Source organism: Heteronotia binoei, chromosome 5 (assembly GCF_032191835.1).
Source record: "Heteronotia binoei isolate CCM8104 ecotype False Entrance Well chromosome 5, APGP_CSIRO_Hbin_v1, whole genome shotgun sequence".
NCBI classification, from domain to species: Eukaryota; Metazoa; Chordata; class Lepidosauria; order Squamata; family Gekkonidae; genus Heteronotia; species Heteronotia binoei.
This window is the reverse complement of record NC_083227.1, coordinates 91,868,636-91,893,065: the sequence shown is the minus strand read 5'-3', so window position 1 is coordinate 91,893,065 and position 24,430 is coordinate 91,868,636. Positions and strand designations below refer to the sequence as shown.

General features: G+C 46.1%; 1 protein-coding gene across 2 annotated transcripts in view; it reads right to left on the bottom strand.

The window, feature by feature from the left end:
* FAM120A (family with sequence similarity 120 member A) overlaps positions 1-24,430 on the bottom strand; it is a 156,536-nt gene that overhangs the window by 12,410 nt on the left and 119,696 nt on the right. For both annotated transcript variants that reach the window (XM_060239817.1, XM_060239816.1), the window contains exons 13-14: positions 14,763-14,972; positions 11,990-12,173 (exon numbers count right to left, since the gene is read on the bottom strand). In XM_060239817.1, coding sequence (XP_060095800.1) covers positions 11,990-12,173; positions 14,763-14,972 — 394 coding nt within the window. The remainder of the gene's footprint in view (positions 1-11,989; positions 12,174-14,762; positions 14,973-24,430) is intronic.

The window sequence follows — 24,430 nt, the reverse complement described above, 5'->3', positions numbered from 1 at the left end:
CCACCCCAGTTGGCTAGCCGCGGTCAATGGGCATCCTTACTTGCAGTCGAAAAATAACAACAAAGAAAAGGCATGCACCTGCCTCACAAAGTGTGCAAAGACTAAAGCTTGCGTGTTGGAACATCAGAACCATGCTTGACACAGTAGACAGTGGTCGCCCTGAACGACGCTCTGCTCTAGTTGCCCACGAACTTCTCAGGTTAAATATTGACATAGCAGCTCTCAGTGAGGTCCGTTTCCCTGAGGAAGGTAGTCTTCAAGAACATGGTGCTGGCTATACCCTCTACTGGTCAGGTAAGTCAAAGGCTGAGAGCCGCCTTTCTGGCATTGGCTTCATGCTCAGGAACTCCATTGCCTCCAAACTCGAAAACCTGCCAACAGGTCACTCAGATCGCATCATGTCCATGCGCCTCCCACTTCAAAACAAGCAGCATGCAACACTTCAGTGTGTATGCCCCAACCCTTCAAGCAGATCCTGCAGAAAAGAACAAGTTCTATGCTGATCTACGCAACCTCGTACGGAAGACCCCTTCAGAGGACAAGGTGATCATCCTTGGCGACTTCAATGCCAGAGTAGGTAAAGACTCGGAAGCCTGGAAATGAGTACTTGGCAAACACGGCATTGGCAACTGCAATGATAACGGGCGCCTCCTGCTAGAATTCTGCATGGAGCACCAGCTCACCATCACGAACACTATCTTTCAGCAGAAGAACAGCCTGAAGACAACCTGGATGCACCCACGGTCCAAGCACTGGCACCTTATCGACTACATTCTGGTGTGCCAGAGAGACCTTTGAGATGTCTTACATACCCAAGTAATGCCCAGTGTGGAATGTCATACGGATCATCATCTTGGACGCTGCAATCTCCGTCTTCACTTTAAACCCACGCCCAGGAGAGGAGGTATCCCTCGAAGGAAGCTTCAGGTTGGCAGCCTTCAGTCAGCCGAAGTTAAAGCTGCCTTCCAGGCAAAACTCCAGTCAAGAATTGAGGACCCCAGTTGCCCCACAGACCCTTCTCCAGAAGCACTCTGGGAACACCTAAAAACTACCATCCTGTTGATCTCTGAAGAAGTCCTCAGGTTCTCCACAAGGAAGAACAAGGACTGGTTTGACGAGAACAATCAAGAGATCCAAGAATTACTAGCGAAAAAGAGATCTGCCTACCAAGCACATCTTGCTCAGCCCTCCTGTCCCGGGAAAAAAGCAATCTTTCGCGCTGCATGTAGCAACCTCCATCGCAAGCTTCGAGACATTCAGAACGAGTGGTGGACCAAGCTTGCAGGGAGAACCCAGCTGTGTGTAGACACTGGTGATTTAAGAGGGTTCTACGAAGCCCTGAAGGCAGTATATGGCCCATCATATCAGGCTCAGAGTCCCTTGCATAGTGCAGACGGCCAAGTGCTCCTCACAGACAAGGCATCCATACTGAACCGGTGGTCGGAGTATTTTCAGGTTCTCTTCAGTGCCAACCGCGTAGTTCAAGATTCAGCAATCCACCTCACCCCACTTCAACCAGTGAAAACAGAGTTGGATGACATCCCCACCCTAGAAGAGACTGTTAAAGCCATCAAGCAACTGAAAAGTGGCAAGGCAGCGGGAGTTGATGGAATCCCACCAGAGATCTGGAAGCATGGGGGCACAGTACTACATAGAACACTTCACAAAGTACTTGTCACCTGCTGGGAACAAGGCAAACTACCACAGGACTTTCGCAATGCAATCATCATCACTCTACACAAGAACAAAGGGGAAAAGTCAGACTGCTCCAACTACCGGGGGATAACCCTGCTCTCCATCGCAGGCAAAATCCTTGCCAGAATACTCCTGAACAGACTGGTGCCCACCATTGCAGAAGAACTCCTCCCAGAGAGCCAGTGCGGCTTCAGAGCTAACAGGAGCACCACCGACATGGTATTTGTTCTCAGGCAGCTCCAAGAGAAATGCAGGGAACAGAACAAGGGTCTATATGTGACTTTTGTCGACCTTACCAAAGCTTTCGATACTGTTAGCAGGAAAGGCATGTGGCAAATCTTGGAACGTTTAGGATGTCCCCCAAGGTTCCTCAGCATGATCATCCAGCTACATGAAGACCAGCGAGGCCAAGTCAGACACTGCAACGACCTCTCGGAGCCCTTCCCAATAGGCAGAGGTGTAAAGCAAGGCTGCATTCTCGCGCCAACTCTCTTTACGATCTTCTTTAGCATGATGCTTCAAATAGCCGCAGTAGATCTAGATGATGACGATGGTGTCTACATCCGCTATCACACTGATGGCAGCCTGTTCAACCTGAGGCGACTAAAGGCTCACTCCAAGACAATGGAAAAACTTATCCGAGAGCTACTGTTTGCTGATGATGCTGCACTCGTCTCCCACTTGGTATCAGCTCTGCAGCATATGACGTCCTGCTTTGCAGAGGCTGCCAAGCTATTCGGCCTAGAAGTTAGTCTGAAGAAAACAGAAGTTCTCCACCAGCCTGCACCCCAGGAAGATTATTACCCTCCCTGCAACACTGTGGGTGAATCAGTTCTGAAGACAGTCCAGCAGTTCAGCTACCTGGGGTGCATCATCTCCTCAGATGCCAAGATCGACAAGGAGATTGACAACAGGCTGGCAAAGGCAAACCGTGCATTTGGCCGACTGCACAAAAGAGTGTGGAGCAACAAGCATCTGAAAAAAGGCACAAAGATCAATATTTACAAAGCGGTTGTGATGACAACCCTCATCTACGGCTCTGAATCGTGGGTTTTATACCGTCATCACCTGCGACTCCTTGAGCGCTTTCATCAGCGCTGCCTTCGCACCATCCTCAACATCCACTGGAGTGACTTTGTGACCAACACTGAAGTCCTCAAGAGGGCGGAGGTTACAAGCATCGAGGCACTGCTGTTGAAGACGCAGCTGCGCTGGGCAGGGCATATTTCTAGGATGGAAAACCACCGCCTTCCCAAGATTGCTCTGTATGGCGAACTTTCCACCGGCCATCGAAATAGAGGGGCACCAAAGAAGAAGTACAAGGACTCCTTGAAGAAATCCCTTGGCACCTGTCGCATCAACCATCACCAGTGGTCTGACCTAGCCTCAGATCGCAAAGCATGGAGGCACACCATCCACCAGGCTGTCTCTTCCTTTGAGAATGCACGCATAGCTGGTCTTGAGGACAAAAGGAGATTGAGGAAGAATCGCACTGCTACAGCACCAACCCCAAATCAGACTTTTCCCTGCAGCCACTGTGGCCGGATCTGCCTGTCCCGCATTGGTCTTGTCAGCCACCAGCGAGCCTGCAGCAGACGTGGACTACTGCACCCTTCTTAAATCTTCGTTCGCGAAGTCAAGCCGAGAGGGAGAGAGATTGTTAAACTAACACGTTAGTCTGTATTTTCAATATGGTTGAGCTTAGCAGCAAAAAAATCAAGAAGTGGAACTCTTTCAGGAAGAAGGGTCTTTGAACTGTCGCACTCTCTGTGGGTAATCGGATATGGAATTTTCAATAAGAACTGATATCCAATTTTAAAAGGTCAAGTGAGATTCTTGGGTCATATTAAGTTGTTTCTCCTAGAGTAATATGGAAATAAGAGTTAAAGGATTGAAAAGAATGTTATATAAATAAATAGTTAACTTGGATCAATTTTTAAGAAGGCAGACACAGCACAACTATTCTGTAGTCTGGTAGATCTGCTCTTAATATGTATGTCTGGAGAAATTGTTTATACTAAGACAGATAAACTACTATGTTTTATTTTTAGCTTATTACTTTTTCTCTCTATGTTTTACGATATTTTAAATCTGATTTTTTTCTTTCTGCTTGAATTAAGTTAGGAGAATAAAGACATTTGTTTCTTATGCTTATTTTAATGACAATATTGTTAAACTAACAAGTTAGCCTGTATTTTCTATACGGTTAAGCTTAGCCAGCCAGCTCTGTGTTGAGACTTCTGTGACCTTTTTATACTTGTATGGGCTGAAGAAGAATAGTTTAGGCTTGTATTTTAAGTAATAGTTTAGTAAAAAATCTATAGTGAAATATAAGGATGGTAAAATTTAAGGGGAAAACTTAATACTTCTAGGTAGAAAGAATTGGGTATTTCATTTGGAGGTAGAAATGTAACTGATATATTTGCATTTTTCTTTGTTTCTGCTTTCCCACTTTGTATCCACCCCTCTCCCTCTTTAATGTCTCTATATCTATGCTTGTGCTTCTTGTTGTAGTTAAAATCAATTAAAATTATAAAATGTAAAAAAAAGCCCTGCACAGAAGAATTATACAAGAAGGATCTCAATGTCTTTGACAACCATGATGGTGAAATCGCTGATCTTGAGTCACACATCCTGGAGTGCGAAGTCAAATGGGCCTTAGAAAGCACTACTAACAACAAGGCGAGCAGAGATGACGGTATCCCATTTGAGCTATTCAAAGTCCTAAAAGATGCTGTTATATGTCAGCAAATTTGGAAAATGCAACAGTAGCCATAGGATGGGAAAAGGTCATTTAATATTCCAATTTCAAAGAAGGGTAATGCCAAGGAATGTTCAAGGTCATGTTATAAGATCCTACAAGCTAGGCTTCAACAGTATGTAGATCGGGAACTATCAGAAGTTCAAGCTGGGTTTTGGAGAGGTAGAGGAACTAGAGATCAAATTGCCAACATTCACTGGACTATGGAGAAAGCATGGGAGTACCAGAAATTACCAGAGTACCAGAATTCACTGGATTATGGAGAAAGCATGCGAGTACCAGAAAAACGTCTATTTCTGCTTCATTGACTACGCTAAAGCCTTTGATTGTGTAAATCACAACAAACTGTGGCAAGTCTTTAAAGAGAAGGAAGTACCAGACCACCTCACATGTTTCCTGAGAAACCTGTATAAGGGTCAAGAAGTGACTGTCAGAACGGGATATGGAACAACTGATTGGCTTAGAATAGGAAAAGGAGTTTGACAAAGATGTATATTGTCACCCTGCTTATTCAATTTATATGATCATGCAGAATGCCGGCCTGGATGAAGCACAAACTGGAATTAAGGTTGCCGTGAAAAACATCAACAACCTCAGATATGCAGATGATACCACTCTAATGGCAGAAAGTGAAGAGGACCTAAAGAACTTCTTGTTGAGGTTGAAAGAGAAGAGCACAAAGCAGGCTTGAAACCTAAGATCATGGCGTCTGGCCCCATCACTCCTTGGCAAATAGAAAGGGAAGACATGGAAGTAGTGACAGACTTCACATTCCTGGGATCCAAGATCACTGCAGATGGTGACTGCATAGGTCAGGACTTACCCACTACTGGAACCACTGGAGAACGGAAGATTCTGTTCACTTACCGTGAAGTCTTCCTTCTCGGTGGTCCCAGAGTGGGTCAGTCCTGACCTATGGAATATAGCTCCTCCTCTCCATAGGCAGGGCCAGCAAAGCAAGTTCCTTCCAGGAGGGCGTGCTATTCCCCTTAACTTTCAGTTCGTCTTCAAGCCAGTTGACTCCCAACTAGAAACTAGAAAACAAACTGCAACCAAGGGAAGAACACCACAGTAATATGTCATCCCCTCCCAGACCTGGAATCAAGGAAGCATACACAGAATCATCCAACTTCCTTTATTCATAACGGTGGAACTGGACAGTTTGGTACAACCAAACCAGAACACCCGTAACCAATAACTCCCCATGTGCAATTACATGGTCCACAGTAAACTCAGCAGAAAGACAAATTCCTGAACTCCCGGGCCTCCCAGTGTATTGATGCAAAGACTGAGTCAATCCCAAACTGGGCGGGGAGTACTGACCCACTCTGGGACCACTGAGAAGGAAGACTTCACGGTAAGTAAACAGAATCTTCCGTTCTCCAGTGGTTCCAGTAGTGGGTAAGTCCTGACCTATGGGACTTATAACAGCAGTTCCCGAGGGTGGGCCCACTCAGTCCTTTGGATCAAATAGCAGTCTGCAACACCCTCCTACCGAATGCCGCCTCAGCTGAAGCGAGCTTATCAATACGGTAGTGCTTTGTAAAGGAATGAACGGAGCGCCAAGTGGCCGCTCCCCTTAAGGAGTGAGCTGTGATGCCAGATGGAGGCTCCAATCCCCTGGCCTTATACGCCTCAATGATGCAGCCTCGCAACCATCTACTAATTGTAGATTTAGAAATGGCTTTACCCAGGGCTCTGGCACTAAAAGAAACAAATGAAGAATCAGAAGACCTTAGAGGCTTAGTTCTGTCCAGGCAAAAGCTTAAGGCTCTGCGAATGTCTAAACAGTGCCATAGTCTCTCCTTTTCGTGCTGCGGATTGGGACAAAAGGAAGGAAGAATAACCTCTTCTGATCTATGAAACAGTGAATTAACTTTTGGGACAAAGGCCGGGTCAGGTCTCAAGACCACCTTATCTCGGTGGAAAACACAAAGAACTTTGTGTATAGACAATGCCTTAATCTCAGACACCCTACGTGTCGAAAGAATCCCCACCAGGAAAATCGTTTTAAAAGTAAGCATCTTCATGAAGCCATAGGCTCAAAAGGCTTGTGACTTAATGCCTCAAGCACTACATTCAAATTCCAAGAAGGGAACCTGTGTGCCTGTGGTGGATTAAGGAGAGACACCCCTCTTAAAAAGCATTTGATGTGTGACTGTTTGGACAGCAACTTGCCCTTCCTATCACCTCTCACCGCTGAAATGGCCACTACCTGCCTTTGGAGAGTGTTGGTACTAAGTCCTTTCTCCAAACCTGCCTGAAGAAAGGCTAGCATGTCTGCTATCTTAGCAGCCATTGCGTCTGCACTGTTCTCCTGATACCAGGATACAAAGGTCTGCCAAGTGGCATTGTACACTCTATTAGTAGACATTCGTCTAGAGGCCAGCATGGTATCTACAACCCCTTTTGGGTACCCTGACTCAGTCAGTTGCCTCCGTTCAACTTCCACGCTGTGAGTCTTAGCATCTCCAGTCGTGGACACAGCGCCTCTCCCTGTAGCAGAAGATCCTTCCTTAGCAGAAGTATCCAGGGTTCGGCTACCCTGAGACTCATCAACTCCTGGAACCAGACCCTTCTCGGCCAAAAAGGTGCTATTACTATTACCTCCACCCCAATTCCTGTACCCTGAGCAAGAACCTCTGCAGCACCGTCACTGGGGGAAAGGCATAAAGAAGAGTCTTGGGCCACTCTGCATGCAACGCATCTGTGCCCATGGGCTTTTTGAGTTTTTGTTCTTGACAGGAAGTTTGGAACTTGATGGTTTAGTTCCGATGCAAATAAGTCCACCTTTGGAAACCCGAACCTCTGGCAAACTTGATGGAAGACCATCTTGTTCAGTGACCACTCCGCTGGATCCAGAGTCTGACAGCTGAGCCAGTCCACTAACACGTTGTCCTTTTCCGCAATGTGTGTCGCCTTCAGGGACAGAAGATTTGTCTCCACCCAGTCCATCAGCAGAGTTGCCTCTCCCTGCAAGAGTTTTGATCGTGTCCCCCCTTGCTTGTTCACAAAGGCTTTCGCTGTCATATTGTCCGTTTGGACTAGAACATGTTGGCCTTTCACTATGTCCGAAAGGTGGAGTCTGATCGCCCTCAGTTCCAGGACATTTATACTGTTGGAGGCATCCTGACTGGACCAGTGCCCTTGAAACATCTGTCTTTTCACATGTGCCCCCCAGCCAAACAAGCGGGAGTCCATCGTCACAACTGTTCGAATTGGTTCTCACAGAGCCCGTCTGGCTTGGAACCGCCGTGGCGACAACCACCATTGCAAGGCCACTTTCACCCGTTTTGGCACTCCTACCTGGAGCGGCTTCCTCTGAGCAATGGCTGTCTGGAAGGGACGTAGGAGGAACTGGATGGGTCGTATATGGGAATGTGCCCATTGCACAAGGTCCTGGCACGAGACTAAGAGTCGCACCAATTTTGCTAGAGTCATCACTTGTGTGGTTTTGGCCTGCAAAATTGAATGGATCAGTTGTGTCAGTTTCGCTTGTCTTTCCTGGGTGAGGAAGACTCTGTCTTCCCTGGTATCGACCTGTACCTCCAGGTGAAGGAAGGATTGAGCCGGTGTGAGGGAACTCTTCTCCCTATTTATGACAAATCCGATGGAGGATAGAACATCGTCTCCTCCAGGGCTGCCGTCGTCTGCGTAAATGATAGTGCCTTGACTAGGTTGTCGTCCAGGTATGGAAACAATGACACTCCCCTGAGACGCAGGGCTGCCACTAGAGTCACCAGTATCTTTGTGAAGACTCTGGGTGAGGACTTTAAGCTGAATGGCAATGCCTTGTATCGGTAGTAGCTTGCATCAGAATCTCAGAAAACGGCGGTGCCCCTGCCAAATTGGTATGTGTAAATAGGCCTCGGATAGATCTATCGATGCCAGAAAGAGAACCAGTTTGGTGTAGTGGTTAAGTGTGCGGTCTCTTATCTGGGAGAACCGGGTTTGATTCCCCACTCCTCCACTTGCACCTGTTGGCATGGCCTTGGGTCAGCCATAGCTCTGGCAGGGGTTGTCCTTGAAAGGGCAGCTGCTGTGAGAGCCCTCTCCAGCCCCACCCACCTCACAGGGTGTCTGTTGTGGGGGAGGAAGGTAAAGGAGATTGTGAGCCGCTCTGAGACTCTTCGGAGTGGAGGGCGGGATATAAATCCAATATCTTCTTCTTTTTGTAGGGCTAGGAGGATCGACTGCAAGGTTTCCATCCGAAACTTCTTTGTCTCCACCTTTCTGTTGAGCCAGTTCAGGTCTAAGATTGCTCTCAAATCCCCATTCTTTTTTGGGATGAAGAAGGAGATCGAGTAGACACCCTGGGTCCTCTCCTCCTCCGGCACCAGTTGTATAGCCCCTATCTCGAGGAGATGGAGGATGGCTGATAGCAAAACCTGATGTTTTTGAGGAGACTTGTTCCTGAGAACTTCCAGGAATCTGTCCCGTGGAACTGTCTTGAATTCTATATTGTAGCCCTTGGACACCGTCTCCACCACCCATCTGTCTGTTACTGTCTGTCTCCACACTTCAGCAAAGCATTGGAGACGGCCCCTATAGCCCCTGGGGGACTGTTCTGGGCATAGGCAGATGGTATTGCCTTTCCTCGGGCCTTTGGAGGACTGCCCATTGGTATTGAAAGATGAAGATCTGGAACCACGGAGCTTCTGTTGCCATCTTCCCCTATAGGATTTGGAGTAATTCAACTTGGAGTTCCTCCTTTGATCCCGAAAGGGCTGGAAGCGTCTCTTATCTCTGTCCTGCTTTTTGGATGGCTATGGCTCGAGGCTATGGCTCTCGCAGATTGTTGCATAGCGTCCAAAGTGGTGTCAGCTGCAAAGGTCGCATACAAAGCAATCTTCTTCAGCTCATCTTTAACTTCCTTGGGAAAGTCTTGTTCTGCCTTGGCCAATTCCGAAGCCCACGAATAAATGGCTCTGACATCCAAAGAAGCCGACACTGACTCCTGCAATGAGGTGGCTGAAGCTTCAAAATCCCTTTGTAGGGCTTGTTCAATCCTTTTATCCATGGGGTCCCTTGGTGTGCCATCGGCATCCAATGGTAGGATGGAAGAGGAGGTGTGGCTGTTAACTGGGTCATCCACTCTGGGCAGCTTGAGCTGTTTCATGGCCTCTGGAATAAGAGCGTAAAACTTGGAAAAAACTGAATGGGTCGCCTTTGGTTTGGCTGGGTGTTCCCATTCTGCCTTCATAATGGAGAAAAACCCTGCAGGCACTGGTACCAGCTGTGGCTTAGATCTGGCCTTGGGAATAGTTTTCTCTGACCCCATTGAGAAATCTGTTTCCTCTTCCTCTTTAAGTTTAGGGTCATAATTCAGTTCCAAGGCTCTAACAATTTTAGGGAAGAGCCGTGAATAAATGTCAGGGGGAAACAACCTATTCTGAGATAGTTGAATTATCTCCACCTCTTCCTCAGAAAGCTTCCCTTCTTCCTTTGAGGAGGATAGTTCTGAGTCCTCAGTGTCTTCCTCTAGCTCAGACGCTTGAAAACTTTCCAAATCTATGTGTCTCCTCTTTCTCTGGGAAGGGGCAGTCTCAACTTCCTCCTCTACCAGATGCTTAGTCTTTTTTGTGCATTTTTTAGACTTCAGCTTGGGGGTCTGACTAGGATCCTCTTTGCTAGACTGTACTTCTTGTTTAACTATCTGTTGGATCCAGGCAAAAAGATTTGCCTTGGCCTCTGTTTCAGATAAATCCACTATTGGGCTTTCTGTCTGGTCCTCTTGAGAGGGGGAGTCAAACAAGTCCAAATCACATATAGCTGTGTCCTTGGCCTTGGGGAATTCGGATGGGGTAGCCATTTGAAGTGCCCAGAATACTGAAGAAAAAAAAAAAGAGAAGACACAAATGGCTGCTTTTCCCGCTTAAATTTTCCTTCCCCTTCCACACCCTGTAGGCCCTGTTCATGCCTTGCTACTGGGTTGTGGGACTCCCTTTCATTCTCTGGACCTCTTCACCTGGTCTTCCTTTATGGAAGTAATCAGCCCCTGGATTAGTGCTGTTGTGCCTTCTGGAAAAACTCTGGCACTAGGGGCCCTTGAGGCTCAGTTATGCCGGCAAGAGGAAGGGTTGGGGGGGGCAGACTATTCATTAAGTCCTCTCCCAGGCAACCTTGCACAGGCCGCCCTACTTTCCCCCATTCCTGAACTTCCTCCTCCTCCATGGATCTCTGGGACCCTACCTGTTCCTCAGGAGGGAGGAGTTCGTCGCCGTCCTGTCCGCCCTGTGTGCACAGGTCTGGACAGAGGCTCGGGATGTCTGTGGGGCCACCGACGCGTGTGCTGCTGTCTCCGCCCCAGTCATCTGCAGTCTCTGCCACTCGCCGGCTCTGCCGCAAAGTTGAGCCGAAGCTCAGCTGGCATGTCCTGCTCAGGAGGCAGGGCCAAGCAAAACTGAAAGTTAAGGGGACTAGCACCCCCTCCTGGAAGGAACTTGCTTTGCTGACCCTGTCTATGGAGAGGAGGAGCTATATTCCATAGGTCAGGACTGACCCACTACTGGGACCACTGGAGAATAAAAGACTTTTGCTCTTTGGGAGGACAGCTATGGCAAACCTAGGCAGTATAATAAAAAGTAGAGACATCACCCTGCCAACAAAAGTCCGTATAGTCAAAGCAATTGTATTCCTAGTAGTTACGTATGGCTGTGAGAGCTGGACCATAAGGAAGGCCGAGCACAGAAGAATAGATGCTTTTGAGCTTTGGAGAAGATTCTTGAGAGTCCCTTGGACTGCAAGAAGATCAAATCAGTCAGTCCTAAGGGAAACCAACCCAGACTGTTTCCTGGAAGGTCAGATGCTGACGCTCAAATACTTTGGCCACCAAATGAGAAGGGAGCACTCACTGGAGAAGATCCTGATGCTGGAAAAGACAGCAGGAAAAGAAGAAGGGGACAGCAAAAGATGAAATGGCTGGACAGCATTACTGATGTAACTAACATGAATTTGAGCAGACTTAGGAGAATGGTGGAAGACAGAAGGACCTGGCGTGACTTGGTCCATGGGGTCGCAAAGAGTCGGACTCGACTGTGCGACTGAACAACAACAACATGCTTTATGAATGTGTGAAAACTCTGATATGCCTCTGCAAAACACTTTTATTTTTTGCAATTCATTTAGGTTAGATATATTTACTAGTTAGCCTTATGAACATATAAAACTGCCTAATCCAACTCAGATCATCTGAGAAACGCCTTTCCCAGAATGCCATACCTGACATCCTTTAACAGGCAATTGAACCTTGGATCTTCTGCATACAAAACATTTGTCTATCAAGATGCAGCCTCATCTCTTCCAAGTTTAAAGCAGATATAACACAGAACTGTGAATGCCTTGATGGTTACAGATTGCAAACTGTTTGTGGTAGGAACCTGGGTGGCATGGATGCATGTGTGTGTGTGTGTATAGGCATGATACAAACCTATGAACGTTAGCCTGCATTAGGCACTTCACAAACAGCAATAAAAACAGAATTTCATCCGAAGTGGAATCTATGGCTGTACATCAAGTCCGTGAAGCACATACCAGCAAAGCCTCTGCCTCTGCCCTGAGGTGGTGGAACTGGCCCAAAGTGTCGAGGATACATAGAAGCTGGATAGAAAGGCATGGAAGGTGGAGGTGGGAAAGGGAGTGGATGGTTCTGCCGGGAGAAATTTAAGCCTTCAAGGATGCTCTGACGCATCTTTTCCACCTTGGCAGCTTGTTCAGCCTACAAACAACATGGCATAAATATTCTGAAACCTATATGCAGCATGTACACACAACAAAAATTTCTTCTTTGTTTCTTATTTATGCAAACATTTAAATGACATGCTTGCCTCAGCAGCTAGCTATTGGACCACAAATAAGTGACTCATAGCAAAGAAAATCACCCAAAGCCAATATACGGAACATTCATAAAAACAATGAATACCTCCTTTTCCATTAACCTTTTCAATTCATTCTCATGACTAAACTAGACATAGTGATTTTAAAATGGCACAAGGGCTCAGTAATGATCAGGCCTACAGTGCAGGGGGCTGAGGCTCTCTTGTCCAGCCCCAGCGCTTGACCAAGTGCTGAAATGGCTGAACCTCTCCCACACCAGCTGTTTTGGCATTTGAAAAGGGAGGGGGGAAGAGTGCCAGGATCAGGCCCTCACCGCACTTTAAAATGGTGGTGACATTCTCATGGTTACAAGGATGCTATCACATCTAGTTTGGATCTCAGAGGACAGGATACTGCTGCTTCAGAGAATATTTGCAAACTTACTGCATTTCCTCATTCCAAGGCTCAAGGCAGGTTACACATTTCCTTATAGAAGTGTCTTGATAGCATTAGCCTCATTATATACAGTTTGTCACAGAAGTGAGTACACCCCTCCCACATTTTGTAAATATTTAAGTATATCTTTTCATGTGACAACACAGAAGAAATGACACTTGGCTACAATGTAAAGCAGTGAGTCTACAGCTTGTATAACAGTGTAAATGTGCTGTCCCCTCAAAATTACGCAACACAGAGCCATTAATGTCTAAACTGCTGGCAACAGAAGTGAGTACACCCCTAAGTGATAATGTCCAAATGGGGCCCAAAGTGTCAATATTTTGAGTGTCCACCATTATTTTCCAGCACTGCCTTAACCCTCTTGGGCATAGAGTTCACCAGAGCTTCACAGGTTGCCACTGGAGTTTTCTTCCACTTCTCCATGACGACATCACGTAGCTGGTGGATGTTAGAGACCTTGCACACCTCCACCTTCCGTTTCAGGATGCCCCACAGATGCTCACTAGGGTTTAGGTCTGGAGACATGCTTGGCCAGTCCATCACCTTTATATTCACATGACATTGCTACAGAGGTTGAAAGGGTGGGGGTCAGCCTGTCAGTGCTCAGACCATACGCCGCATGCTGCATCAAATTGGTCTGCAGGGCTGTCGTCCCAGAAGGAAGCCTCTTCTAAAGATGATGCACAAGAAAGCCCGCAAACAGTTTGCTGCAGACAAGCAGACTAAGAACATGGATTTCTAGAACCTTGTTCCTGTGGTTCAATGAGACCAAGATAAACTTATTTGGTTCAGATGGTGTCAAGCGTTTGTGGCAGCAACCAGGTGAGGAGTACAAAGACAAGTGTGTCTTGCCTACAGTCAAGTATGGTGGTGGGAATGTCATGGTCTGGGGCTGCATGAGTGCTGCTGGCACTGGGGAGCTACAGTTCATTGAGGGAACCATGAATGCCAACATGTACTGTGACATACTGAAGCAGAGCATGATTCCCTCCCTTCAGAGACTGGGCTGCAGGGCAGTATTACAACATGATAACGACCTCAAACACACCTCCAAAACGACCACTGCCTTGCTAAAGAAGCTGCGGGTAAAGGTGATGGACTGGCCAAGCATGTCTCCAGACCTAAACCCTATTGAGCATCTGTGGGGCATCTTGAAATGGAAGATGTAGGTGTGCAAGGTCTCTAACATCCACCAGCTACGTGATGTCGTCATGGAGGAGTGGAAGACGACTCCAGTGGCAACCTCGGAAGCTCTGGTGAACTCTATGCCCAAGAGGGTTAAGGCAGTGCTGAAAAATAATGGTGGCCACACAAAATATTGACACTTTGGGCCTCATTTGGACATTATCACTTAGGGGTGTACTCACTTTTGTTGCCAGCAGTTTAGACATTAATGGCCGTGTGTTGCATAATTTTGAGGGGACAGCACATTTACACTGTTATACAAGATGTAGACTCACTACTTTACATTGTAGCCAAGTGTCATTCTTCAGTGGTTTCACACGAAAACTTATACTTAAATAATTGCAAAATGTGAGGGGTTGTACTCACTTCTGTGACATACTGTTTATACATACATACGTACATATGTATATATATGTGTGTATGTGTATATATATATATATATATATATATATATATATATATATATAATCAATCCTTGGACATATATTCACATATATATTACATAAGTAAAGATCCAATGATCCAAATTATCTATACTAGTTCTCTTGAAAATGATACATTAAAAAAATCAGCATTTAAACCTTTAATTGTGTGTATGCACATACATGCACACAGAATATGACACCCTGGATCCTTGTGCAGGCTGTAGTTGATCCAGTAAGCTACTTATCTACATATATAATTAAGACTTCATTTACACAGCTTTTGCTTCAAAAGTCTCCAAAATGAAGCACATTTCTTGTGAGTATCTTTCACATTTGTTTCTAAATGTTGTTACTGAAACGTTTCTAGCCACTGCAAAATTCCAGTGTGCACAACATGCCCACCACATTTCAGGATAACATACCTGACCATCACAGAGGTCAATGAGAGGAACTTTCTCCCGGCTTGCTTTGATGAGCTTAGTCTGAAACAACTTCCCATCAAAGTACATCCATGGGCAGCAATGTTCCCAAGGAATTGGCTGACCACAAGCATCATTGGCAAAAAATGCCATGTCAACACCACTCATAAACAAAGCAGACAACTGAATCCCTCGAGGATCTAGATTTTCAATCTTTAAGAAAGAAATAAAACTTCAGTAAATATCACACAAAATTGCCAAGCTTAAATACATCTATTTGTATGCTTGTTCTGAATAAAAATGCTGCATATATCCTACTACCATTCTACTGGCAGAAATACATTCCCCCTTCTTTTCCCAGAAGTCTTTTTTTACTTCACAAAAGGCGTTCAGTGGCTGGGTAGGATGAAGGACACAAACAAAAACCACAACAGTGGATAGTTAAGCAGAACTATGGTAGAATATAACCCATCTACTACAAAATGCCTTATTTCAGATATTAAATATCAATTACCACACATGCATGCATGTGCCATGTTTGCTTACATCTAGCATGTGTAATTCAGTTAAATTCCCAATGTAAAACACTGTGCATGAGGTTAATACCTCTGTATAAGACTACAACATGTGCAAGACAATGCCTGAGAGAGTAGGCTGTTTAAATATTTCTTCCCTCTCCCAGGATGGGTGCTAGGAGGAAAAATCAGGATCATACTTCTATTATCCATAATTATACAGTACAAATGAAAGACTACATGTATAAATACCACCATTTATTTATTTTTATTTTATTTGGTAAATTTATATTCCGCCCTTTCCCAGACGGGCTCAGGGCGGATCACATTTAAATAAAACTGGTCACATACAATAAAACCAATAAATACAATTAAAACAACAGCATTATATAACAAAGGCAGGCGAGCACATAGTGCAAATTGAAGTATCATCATCCAGTGGCCCAGATATAGTAGTTCAGATGATGGATTACTGTGGGGGAGGATAGCTGATGGTATAGGCAATAAAGTAAAGGACGCCAGCTTGCCTCAACTAAACGCTTGGTGGAACAGCTCTAGTCTTACAGGCCCTATGGAAAGGTAACAAATCCAGTAGGGCCCATATCTCCACAGGGAGCTGATTCCACCAGGTTGGGGCCAGGGCCGAGAAGGCCCTGGCCCTGGTTAAGGCAAGACGGACTTCCTTAGGGCCAGGGATGACCAGACAATGTTGGTTGGCCGATTGCAGCACCCTCCGGGGCTCATATGGGGAGACGGTCCTGCAGGTATGTTGGTCCCAGGCCACGTAAGGCTTTGAATGTCAATACTAAAACCCTGAAGCAGATCTGGTACTCAACTGGTAACCAGTGCAATGCGCACAGCATCAGTCAACTGCTTGCCCGTATAGGCAATCCAGTTAGGAGCTGTGCTGCCACATTTTACACCAGCTGGAGTTTCCGGATCAGTCTCAAGGGCAAGCCTGTGAAGAACGAGTTACAGTAGCCCAACCTGGAAGTGACTGTTGCATGGATCACTGTAGCTAGGTCCTGAGATGTCAGATAGGACATCAGTTGTTTGGCCTGCCACAGATGGTGGAAGGAAGATTGCACAACTACTGTGACCTGGGCCTCCACAGAAAGGGAGGCATCCAGTATCACCCCCAAGCTTCTCACCTTCTGAGCTGGCACTAAAGTTGCACCATCTAGGGTGGGTAGTCAGATGCCCAATCCTAACCCCCCCAAACCCAGGTACAGGATCTCCGCCTTAGTTGGATTAAGCTTCAGCTGGCTTAACTGCAACCATTATTCGAACACCCCCTATAGCCCTTGGTTTAAATTTCCCTGGGTAACAGGAGATTCTGCAAAGCAGCAGGATCTCTTGGCTTGGTTGACTACACTCCCTATAGTGAGGGAACCTGGAGAAGGAAAGAATGATCCTAAGAGCCACATTTATAAATGGGGATATGCAAGTATCCAAAGAGTGCTAGCTAACTGAATGTTTAAAAATGAAAAATTAATGCTCCTGATTAGTTCTATACCTTTCTTAGCCTTATTAAACAAAATAGAACCATCTTAAAGAAGAACAGTATCAAAACATAGCAGTTAACAGATTTAACCAATGCATGTCCTAAGGAAGAGCCCAGGATTGGCACAAAGTTGAGCTGTCTTTGAGCCATGTGAGGTATCACAAACTAAGATTAAGACATATTCTATGCATTAATAAACCCCAGGTTAAGGTCTAATTATTCCCAGTTAAAAGTATGAAGGCAAACATTTCTGCCCCAAACCATGAAAAGCTTCTGTCGTTATGGCTGAGAGCAATGATTAGATGGTCCACCAGTTTGAGACCATATAAGTAGTTCTTTAGACAAATACATTTTATGTTCAGAAAAAAACAAACAGGTTGCTTACCTGTAACTGATGATCTTTGAGTGGTCATCTGTGCAGTCACACACATGGGTTTTCTGCCTGAAAACGAACCCAACCTTGGGGAATTCAAAGCTAGCCTAGGCTTTATTTTGGTGTGCATTTCCTCTCGATCTGGGGAGCAGGCATCCACTGCGCATGCCTGGAACGAGGGGCAGGCGCTCTTCCCACCCAGTTTCTTCTAGCCACTGTCCAGAGAAAAATTTATATTAGAGAGAAGAATAAACCAGCAGCAGGGAAGACCGGGCAGGCGTGTGTGACTGCACAGATGACCACTCAAAGATCATCAGTTACAGCTAAGCAACATGTTTATCTTCATCGTGGTCTCTATGCAGTCCCACACATGGGTGACTGGTAAGCTGGAGTGCATGGTTGGTGGGTGCTGGTTCAGGGATGAAAGAACACCTGTTAAACATGCATATAAATGACATGAAATATTGTACTTACAGGGCATGGAGCTGAAGGCATCAGTCAAAAATGGAGCAAAGTACAGCCTGCCCGAAGGATACATCATGCCGTGCACGAATGTCTAGGGCGTAGTGCGTGGCAAACGTAGATGGAGAAGACCAGACCGCAGCAGCACAGATGTCCTCCACTGGTATGCCTCTGCAGAAGGCTGATGATGTGGAAATGGCTTGAGAGGAATGAGCTCGCAAACGTTCAGGTAAGGGTTGTTTAGCCAGCTGGTAACATAAGGCAATTGCAGACACAACCCACTTCGAAAATCTCTGAGTTGAGATCTTGTAGCCCTGCTTATGTGGCCCATAGGCTACAAAAAGTCTATATAGTCTTTCCGGAAGAGACATGTCCTATCAATTTAAAATGCGAGGGCTCTACATACCTCGAGATTATGTAGAGTTTTTTGTCTGACATCACTGGGGTTCTGAAAGAAGTGTAGTCAATTTCCCTAGGTGGTAAGGTGAAACCACCTTTGGGAGGAAAGTAGGGTCCGGATGTAGCACCACTCTGTCATGGTGAAAAACAGTGTAAGGGGTTGTCTGGAAGGCACAAATGTCTTCTGCCGGATGTAAGTGCCACCAGTAATGCCGTCTTCCATGACAAGAGATGCAGTGGGATGGATGACATTGGTTCAAAGGGAGGTTTCATCAACTGGCTCAGGGCAAGAGAGAGGCTCCACGTTGGTTGAAGTTGACGAATTGGAGGGTGAAGATGCAGAATGCCCTTTAGGAAGGCTTTTGTCATGGAATGAGGAAAGCCAGTGTGTCCTTCAATGTGTGGATGAAGAGCTGAAATAGCAGCCAAGTGAACCTTCAGGGAGAAGTAGCCGAGACTGGAGTCTGATAGAAACAAGGTGTATGACAGAATTTGGGCTATAGAGGACTCAGGGAGGAAGTGGTGTTGAGCAGCGTATGTTGAGAAACACTTCCACTTTTGTGAGTAGGATTTCCTAGTGGATGTCTTTCTGGCATTGAGAAGGACTCGTCGGACTTCGGGGGGGGGGGGGAATCTAAAAAATGATTTTCCAGGCAGTCTGTCGCAGAAGAGCTGGGTCGTGGTGCAGGACTTTCCCTTCTTGTTGGGAGATTAAGTCTCGAACTGGAGGGAAACAATGGAACACATTTTGTGACAGGAGTAGGAGGGTGGTGAACCATGGCTGACGGGGCCACCAGGGAGTGATGAGGATACAGTTGGTCCGATCCAGTTGGATTTTCTGAAGAGTTCTGGTTATCATTGGAATTGGAGGGAATAAGTAGTGGGGCGGTCCAGATCACGAGTGGAGAAGAGCATCTCCCGCGGATTGCGGAGACAGAGGACCTCGACTGTAAAAGCGTGGGCACTGTGCATTTGCTGGAGAGGCAAAGACGTCTATGGCCAGAAACCCAAAGGTCCTGAAGACTCTCTGAAGGTAGGTGCGGTTGAGGGTCCATTCATGATCGTTTACAAGGTGCCAGTTTAAGGCATCCGCTTGAACATTTTGGATTTCCAGCAGATGTACAGCTGTCAGGAATATGTTGTGAGCAATTCTCCAATGCCAGAGGGATAAGGCCCGTCTGCAAAGGTGGATGGAAGCAGTGCCCCCGTTGATTGACAAAATACAGTGGCCACATTGTCTGAGGTGACCTGGACACGCAGACTGCGAAGGGACGGTAGAAACGACTTGAGTGCTCTGTGGACCGCCAGAAGTTCTAGACAGTTGATATGTAGAGACTTCTTGTAGTCTGTCCACTGCCCTTCCACTGTCAGAGTTCCAAAGTGAGCTCCCCAACCCCAACTTGAAGCATTGGTCGTGACAATAGCTGATGGGGGTGTCCAGAAGATGATGTTCTGTTCTCCACCACTCGAGAGAATGTGGTGTGGAACGGTGAGCAAAATCATTGTGTTGTCGATGCGGGCGTAAGGTCCAACCAAACCATAGTTGCAGAGATCTCATGTGGAGTCTCACAAAACACAGGACAGAGGTCATAGCAGCCATAAGTCCCAGCTTGTGCTGAAAAATGAACGCTGTTTGGGTAGGGTGCGACATGATGGTAGAGGTCAGAGACTGAATGTGGTGGGGCTCTGTCTACAGGAAGGTAAGCCTTGCGGGATATGGTGGATAGGCGTGCGCCTATGAATTGGATCTCCTGCGTTGGGATCAGATTGGACTTTGCCAAATTTACTTGAAGGCCCAATGAGGACAGGAGAAGCAGAAGAACATAAGAGAAGCCATGTTAGATCAGGCCAATGGCCCATCCAGTCCAACATTCTGTGTCACACAGCGGCCAAATATATATATATATATATATATATATATATATATATATATATATATACACACACACACACACACACACACACACACACACTGTGGCTAATAGCCACTGATGGACCTCTGCTCCATATTTTTATCTAACCCCCTCTTGAAGGTGGCCATGCTTGCGGCCGCCACCACCTCCTGTGGCAGTGAATTCCACATGTTAATCACCCTTTGGGTGAAGAAGTACTTCCTTTTATCTGTTTTAACCTGTCTGCTCAGCAATTTCATCGAATGCCCACGAGTTCTTGTATTGTGAGAAAGGGAGAAAAGTACTTCTTTCTCTACTTTCTCCATCCCATGCATTATCTTGTAAACCTCTATCATGTCACTCCTCAGTCGACGTTTCTCCAAGCTAAAGAGCCCTAAGCCTTTCAACCTTTCTTCATAGGGAAGGTGTTCCAGCCCTTTAATCATTCTAGTTGCCCTTTTCTGGACTTTCTCCAATGCTAGAATATCCTTTTTGAGGTGCGGCGACCAGAACTGCACACAGTACTCCAAATGAGACCGCACCATCGATTTATACAGGGGCATTATGATACTGGCTGATTTGTTTTCAATTCCCTTCCTAATAATTCCCAGCATGGCGTTGGCCTTTTTAATTGCAAATGCACACTGTCTTGACATTTTCAGTGAATTATCTACCACGACCCCAAGATCTCTCTCATGGTCAGTCTCTGCCAGTTCACACCCCATCAACTTGTATTTGTAGCTGGGATTCTTGGCCCCAATGTGTATTACTTTGCACTTGGCCACATTGAACCGCATCTGCCACGTTGACGCCCACTCACCCAGCCTCAACAGATCCCTTTGGAGTTCCTCACAATCCTCTCTGGTTCTCACCACCCTGAACAATTTAGTGTCACCCACAAACTTGGCCACTTCACTGCTCACTCCCAACTCTAAATCATTTATGAACAAGTTAAAGAGCATGGGACCCAGTACCGAGCCCTGCGGCACCCCACTGCTTACCGTCCTCCACTGCGAAGACTGCCCATTTATACTCACTCTCTGCTTCATATTACTCAGCCAGTTTTTGATCCACAAGAGGACCTGTCCTTTTACTCCATGACTCTCAAGCTTCCTAAGGAGCCTTTGATGAGGAACTTTATCAAAAGCTTTCTGGAAGTCAAGGTAAACAACATCTATCGGGTCTCCTTTGTCCACATGTTTGTTCACCCCCTCAAAGAAATGTAACAGGTTAGTGAGGCAAGATGTTCCCCTACAGAACCCATGCTGAGTCTTCCTCAATAACCCGTGTTCATCAATGTGCCTACTCATTCTGTCCTTGATAATGCTTTCTACCAACTTTCCCGGTATTGAAGTCAGACTGACTGGCCTGTAATTTCCCGGGTCTCCTCCAGAACCCTTTTTAAAGATGGGGGTGACATTTGCTACCTTCCAGTCCTCAGGAACAGAGGCAGATTTCAATGAAAGATTACAGATTTTTGTTAGAAGATCCACAAGTTCAACTTTGAGTTCTTTCAGAACTCTCGGATGTATGCCATCCGGACCCGGTGACTTATTAGTTTTTAATTTGTCTATTAGTTGTAGGACCTCCTCTTTTGTCACCTCAATCTGACTCAGGTCTTTCAACACCCCTTCCAATATTAGTGGTTTTGGGGCAGGCAAACACTTCTCATCTTCCACGGTGAAGACAGAGGCAAAAAATGCATTCAGCTTCTCAGCCATTTCCCCATCCTCCTTCAGTAATCCTTTTACCCCATGGTCATCCAAGGGCCCCACTGCTTCCCTGGCTGGTTTCCTACTTATATATTTGAAGAAATTTTTATTGTTGGTCTTTATGTTTTTTGCAATATGCTCCTCATAGTCCCTTTTTGCCTGCCTGATCACAGTCTTGCATTTGATTTGTCACTGCCTGTGTTCCCTTTTATTAATCTCACTTGGACTGGTTTTCCACCGCTTAAAGGAGTCCTTCTTACCTTTTATAGCTTCCATTAGTTTGTTTGTTAACCATGCTGGCCTCTTCTTATACCTGTTTGTGCCTTTCCTAACTTGTGGTATGTATTTTATCTGAGCTTCTAGGATTATAGTTTTAAATAGTCTCCAAGCTTCCCCAAGGGTTTTGACCGTATTTACCTTTCCTTTCAGTTTCATCCTCACATGCCTCCTCAGCTCAGAGAATTTACCCCTTTTAAAGTTAAATGTGGTTGTGGCGGTCTTTTTGGGCAACTCCCTATTTATACAAACAGTGAAATCAATAACATTAGGGTTACTGTTCCCAAGTGGTGCAATCACTTTTACATCTCTCACCAAGTCTTGGGCATTACTTAGGACCAGATCCAGGATCGCCCCACCTCAGAACCTACGATTTTCACAAAGTAGATGGCGGCTAGACTGTAGAGTAATCATGCAGAATTTTTTGTACTGTACATGGCGATTGAGTTTGCGAAGATCCATTATCGGACGTTGTCCTCCATCTCTCTTTGGTACCGGGAAGTATCGGGAATAGAACCCTGTGCAATGGAACTGGTTCGATGGCTGCCTTGTTGAGCAAGACGTAGATCTCCAATTGAAGTGGAAGAGATGGAGGGGTACGTACGAAACGATGGAACTTTGGGGGAGAATCGAACTCTATGGTGTAACCTCTGTGGATTATCGCCAGGACCCAGGAGTCTGAGGTTATGGATTCCCATATGGGGTAAAACGGAAGCAGTCTTGTAGTATTGGACGGATGTTGTGGCAGGGTGGAGATAGTGCTAGGAAGTCAAAGAGACTGCTTTGATGCGGTAGTTGTCTTCTTTGTGGTCTGTGCACAAGGCCATTGATGAAAAGGTTGTTTGGTTGGTGGAGCTTTGCACTTCCAGTAGTCAGCCTGTTTTGGTGAGCGGGGACGTTTATAGTAGGACGGTTTCCAAACTCTCTGCCGATTGGGTTGAGCTTGATGTTGACTGACTCCCAATCTCCTAGCCCTTTTTCTGCTATCATTGACAGTACTCAGGATTTTGTCAGTAGTTGCACTGAAGAGATCCTGACCGTCAGAGGGCAGGTCCTCAATTTAAAATTTAATGTCTGGTTGCAGTGAGGAGGATAGAAAACAGGCATGGTGACGCAAGGCGATGGATGTGGCCATGGTCCTGGATGAGCAAACAACAGCATGGCGTACCGTGTTGATCTGTTGTTTGCTAACCCAGGAATTTTCTTGTAGGAGTTGCAGCGCTTGCTTCTGCGCCGAATCAGGTAGAGAAGGAACCAGCATAGTTAGTTGTGAGGTTAAATTAAAAGTATAAGCCAAAAAGTATGCTAAGTAATTATGAATCTTAGAGGTAGCAGTAGTAAGGGAATAAAACTTTCTTCCTAGGGTGTCGAGTTTTTTCCCTTCTTTCTCAGGTGGAACCAGATGTCGTGTCTGTCTGGACTTCGATGAAGAGTGGACAATCATGGAGTTGGGTGCAGGATGAGTGAACAAAAATTTAAAATCCGGTGAATGGATTTTGTATCATGATTCGACCCTCTTAGATGCAGGAGGAACCGATGTAAGCTTATTCCAAGTCTCTTTGAGGCCCTCGAGGTGAACAGGAAGCATAGGGAGGAAAGATCCAGCAGGTAGGCCAGCGTGGACTAGGTCATGGACCACATCCGATACTCTAGGCACATCAGTAGTGAGCTTGATATTAAGGGTGTTAGTCATGTTGGTTAGCAGGTCTAAATAGGCCTTGGAGCCCTCAGATGGTGAAAGATCTGCCAGTTATTGATGTCAGAAAGAGGCGATACAGGTGCGGATCCTGCAGATCGTGAGGAGTCAGAGCGTTCTGAGTCATAATCTTCAGGTGTGTCCATAGGTGTGGTTGGACGTTCTCGTAAAGGTTTAGTCGGTATCGATATAGCCTTTTCCGGATAGGTAGGTTGGCCAACTTATTCTATCTGTTGTTTAGATGGAGCGGACTGGGCAGAAGTTGAAGCCACAGATGACCGCGATTTTGATTCCTGGCTGTAATGCTTGTCAATGTGGAGATAAACCCTCATGGTATCGGGGGTAGTAGATTTCCTCACGGTACCGAGGCTGGTAGGTTTCCTCACGGTATCGAGGTCAATGGGGCTCAAAGGAAGGCGATCGAGAGATCCGATTGTGCTGCCGGTACCGACATGGAGATGAAGGTGATCCGGACCGCGATGGGCTATAATAATAATAGTGATCCGTGCATCGGCTTGGAGACTGTGGGTCAGCATAGACTTGTGTTGAGAAATCTCTGTACGTTGGTGACGAGATTGTGAATGACGTCGATCATGAGCTTGGGTTGAAGACTCTCACTATAACGGAGAGACAGATGAGTCCTTCAAAGTATAGGGTGCTGACACTTCTCGGAATGGAGTCCAAGAAGATTAATTCGCTGTCCTCGAGGTCGACGTGGTAGGTAGAGAGATTCTTGCAGTGATTCATGAAGAGGGGGATCGCGATTGGATGCGAATGACTTTGTCAGTGATTACATCGGTTGGAGCCGAGAGTTCCGCTGGAACATTAGGCGCTGATGGTGC